The 4,075-nt window shown below is 64.5% G+C and overlaps 1 protein-coding gene across 1 annotated transcript in view; it reads left to right on the plus strand.

The window, feature by feature from the left end:
- Window positions 1-67: 67 nt before the first annotated feature.
- The window catches only part of LOC103213511 (interleukin-1 receptor-associated kinase 1-like), a gene marked incomplete at its 5' end in the record, with an annotated part of 5,910 nt that continues 1,902 nt past the window's right edge, over window positions 68-4,075 (plus strand). The window contains 7 exons of the mRNA XM_007959271.2: window positions 68-235; window positions 321-452; window positions 517-620; window positions 795-983; window positions 1,128-1,192; window positions 1,313-1,427; window positions 2,504-2,740. Coding sequence (XP_007957462.2) covers window positions 68-235; window positions 321-452; window positions 517-620; window positions 795-983; window positions 1,128-1,192; window positions 1,313-1,427; window positions 2,504-2,740 — 1,010 coding nt within the window. The remainder of the gene's footprint in view (window positions 236-320; window positions 453-516; window positions 621-794; window positions 984-1,127; window positions 1,193-1,312; window positions 1,428-2,503; window positions 2,741-4,075) is intronic.

Consider the following 4,075-nt stretch of genomic DNA (forward strand, 5'->3'; position numbering starts at 1 on the left):
CGGGCCAGGGCGGGGGGCGCGGGGTCCCCGGGTCGACGCCGCCCGCCTGACGCTCCCCACCCCGCAGCGGCCTTAATCGTGCGCGACCAGACCGAGCTGCGGCTCTGCGAGCGCTCCGGGCAGCGCACGGCCAGCGTCCTGTGGCCGTGGATGAACCGCAACGCCCGCGTGGCCGACCTCGTGCGCATCCTCACGCACCTGCAGCTGCTCCGCGCGCGAGACATCATCACGGCCTGTGAGTGCGGCCGGTGGGCGGGGAGGAGGGAGCCGGGGCCGGGAGCTGCCACTCACTCTCCCTTCCTTTCCTCCGCGGCGCCCAGGGCACCCTCCCGTCCCCGTCCTGCCCCCCAGCGCCACCACCCCGGCCCTGGGGCCCAGCAGCATCTCTGCCCCCTCCGAGGCCAGGAGCCCCAGGAAGTGGCAGCCCTCAGCCTCTACTCTTCTCTCCCCAGGTAAGAAACAGGGCTGCTGGACTCGGTGGGTTTGGAAAAGGGGTCCCTTGACTGTGGCCTCTCACTTTTCCAGGCTCCCAGAGCCCACCTGGCCCCGAGTTGGACCCCACAGCACACCCAGCTGCTGTACGGCCAGCACTGCCAACTCCAGCCCCTTCCTCCACCGAGGTAGGTGCCCCGAGCCCCTGGGGAAGGCCCTAGGCAGGGAAGAAGAAACAAGCCTTTGTTATGTGCAGAGCCCCAGGGAGCAGACTGACAGCCAGCCGGGAGGCAGCTGGGGGCCCAGGGCCAAGGGAGGAGACCCCAGACAGCTGAGCCCACCTGCCAGGCCTCCTCCCACAGCCGAGCCTGGAGAGCCCACTGGCCGTGCTGCAGGGGGCCCACCCCGCCCCGTTCTGCTGGCCCCTCCCGGAGGTTGCCCAGGGCACTCGCAACTTCTCTGAGGAGCTCAAGGTCGGCGAGGGTGGCTTTGGCTGCGTATACCGGGCTGTGATGAGGAACACGGTGTACGCTGTGAAGAGGCTGAAGCAGGTGCGTGTGTCCCCCTCCCCTTCAAGGTTCCCGGGCTGCTCGGTCACAGGGGCTGGGACAGGTGGGAGTGGGAGCAGAGAACAGCCTTGGCAAGCAGAGCCTCACGCTGCCTCCCGTCCACTCCCCGGGGCGCCGGGGCTGCAGGACGCCAACCTGGAGTGGAGCGCCGTGAAGCAGAGCTTCCTGACCGAGGTGGAACAGCTGTCCCGGTGAGCCACTCTCCCGTCCGCCCCCAGGCCTGTGCCAGCCTCGCTAGGCCCCTCCACGGCCAGGGGGAACGTGTGGCAGGGGCGTGGGGCCAGGCACTCAGTCCCCTCTTTGGTGAGCAGGTTTCGTCACCCGAACATTGTGGACTTTGCCGGCTACTGCGCTCAGAGTGGTCTTTACTGTCTGGTCTACAGCTTCCTGCCCAATGGCTCCCTGGAGGACTGCCTCCACTTGCAGGTACCCTCGTCTGAGCTGGCGCAGGGCCCTGGAGCTGTGGCACACGTGGAGTTGGGAGGAGCTGGGCCTCAAGCCTCGCTTGGACTCTGCGTGGCCAGGAGGGCCCGGGTGCCCGGCTCCTCCCAAGCTCGGTGGCCATGCCCCGGAGTTGGGCCCTCTGTCTCTCAGCAGCGGGGTCCTTGGAGGAAAGCAGCCCAAACTTCTTTCCTTGTGTGCCGAGGAGCCAAAGGGCGGCAGCAGCACAGCCCCGAGAGAGGGCCTCAGTGGGCAGCTCTGAGCGCGTGGGCTCAGCATGGCTACTGCTAGGGGCGAGGCTGTAACGAATCCCCAAAACAGACTTCACCTTTAAAATGCTTTGCGGAGCCCGGGCCAGCTTAACCATCCCCCTTGTGAAGTAGGTAGTGGCAATTTTGATCTGCTTTTTCCCCAAAGGGGAAACTGAGGCCAAGGTGGGGGTCATGCACCCAGCAGAGAGCAGCAGGGCTTCGAGGGCGGTCTGGGTTACCCCAGCTCCTCCTGCCTGTATTCCTGGATGCCAGCCCATGGTCAGGAGATGGATTCAAGCCCTAGCCCTGAATTGGCAGGGATCTGGGAGGGAACACATCCCTGCTCCTCACTAGGTAGGTCTCAGTTTCCCTACCTGCAGAAGAGACTCGGGATACCTGGCGCACCCAGAACGGGCTCTGGCGCCGCGTGCCCCGCCATCTCGCCCACGTTCTCCCCTCCTGGTCCGTGTGTGTGGCCTGAGCCGCCCCTCCGGCCACTGCCTCCTTTCCCTGCCCTCTCCACCTGCTGCCTCTCCGCCGTCCCCAGTGCTCACCAAATCCTCAGCGGACGTCTGTCTCTGCTCTTCTCAGCCCTCCCTGTCTAAGCCCTCCTGAGGCCTCCCCGCTGCTCTTGGGGTGAAGGCCACTTCCTTAACGTGGCAGCCCGGGCCCCACCGCCACCGCCCGTCTCGGGGCCCCTTCCCGGATCTGTGCTCCTTGACTAGCTGTGATCCCAGCTCCAGCACCATTTAATGAACACGTGGCAAGGGACTTCAATGGCAAGGACCTTGCTCTGTATCTGCCCCACAGAAGGACCTGGTTGAAGAGGAGGCGGAGGAGGCCGGAGTGGCCCTGAGGGGCGCCCATAGCACAGCTCAGGCAGCTGTGGCCTCAGATGCCTGGGCAGCCCCAATCGCCACCCAGATCTTCAGGAAACACCTGGACCCCAGGCCTGGGCCCTGTCCCCCGGAGCTGGGCCTGCCCCTGGGCCGGCTGGCCTGCTGCTGCCTGCACCGCCGGGCCAAGAGGAGGCCGCCCATGACCCAGGTAGCCCTGCGGCGAGGGCCCCGCCGCGCGTCCTGCGCTCCTACCCCACCCCACCGACTCATGGCGGCAGTGAGTTTGCGAGAGAAACAAAGTGCCTTTGGTGCGCCCCCGTTGGGTGCACAAGGCCACTGTGTCTGCATTTACCCTCTCCCCGGCCCTGGCCAGAGAGCTGAGCAAAGAGGAGCCCCGATGCATGGGAAGTCTTTCTCAGTCCTTGGTGCTGGCAGCCAGGACTCAGGGCTCCTGGTAACAGGGACAGAGGATCACGGGCCAGAGCTTAGCCAGTTGCCAGGTTGGTGGTCCCCACAGCCCCAGGAAGGTGGCAGACAGCCTAGACAAGTCTTGTGGTTTGACCACAGGGTGTCTGCTAAAAGGTCACCCGGTAGGCAGCCTCTGACCTCCTGTAACTTCACAAGGGGGAGAGAGACTTGCCATCGGCAGCGTCAGCCCCAGGCTGATTCCTGTGAGGCAGAGATCAGACGTGCCACCGCCCTCCAACCTTTTTACCTCCTCCAACACCCACCGTCCCAACCACGGCACTCTCTACTTCTCTGCTGGGTGGGATAATTTATTCCAACAGCCACGCAGAACTCCCAGACCGTGCTCAGGATTGTGGGGTTTGTTCCGGCAGCAGCAGGTTCCACTTCCAGTTCAGGAATACACTCAGGATGCAGTGCTTGCAACAGGACAGCTTCTCCTAGCCGCACCCAGAATGTGGCTTCTCGGGCCCTCGGCGTACCGCCCGGGCCTCGTCCCTGCTCTGGCGAGTGTTACGAAGCTCTCTTAGTTCAGCAAACCGTGGGCCGCTCTCGTGCTGCCGCCGCCGCTGCCACTGTCTTGCACCACATCAGCGGTGCCACCATTCCCGCCCTCCCTTTCAGATAGAGGCCGTTGGGCACAGGCGTCTCGGGGCCGAGGACCCACACGCCACTCCTGGCTCATCTGTCTGGATGGCAGTGAGACCCCCCCACCCCCACCCCTGTCTCTGAGTCAGTCATTTTCAGCTTAGCCAGGTGGCAGAACTGACGATCCCCATAGTAGGGTTCCACACCCCTTTTCTGCATAGTCCCAGCCCCACAGGGGTGTCAGACTCCTTATTACATTACTAACAAGCTCGCCAGTCCCCCTAGTGGACCACTACACACCGCACGTTTGCCTAGGCTCCCCCAGTCATCTGGTGGGAGTTACAAACCGTGGCTAGAAGGGTCTCATTGACTCACGCTCTACCCCACGGTGCTGCAGCAGGGCTGTGCTCTGAGGGCCGTGACGAAAGCCAGCACTGGGGCCTTTTCTCCACCCGGCCCTCCCCAGAGAGCCTTTTCTGCCCCCACAGGT

Source organism: Orycteropus afer, unplaced genomic scaffold (genome assembly GCF_000298275.1).
Source record: "Orycteropus afer afer isolate SDZICR_OR568_19922 unplaced genomic scaffold, OryAfe1.0 scaffold04358, whole genome shotgun sequence".
In the NCBI taxonomy this organism is placed as follows: domain Eukaryota; kingdom Metazoa; phylum Chordata; class Mammalia; order Tubulidentata; family Orycteropodidae; genus Orycteropus; species Orycteropus afer.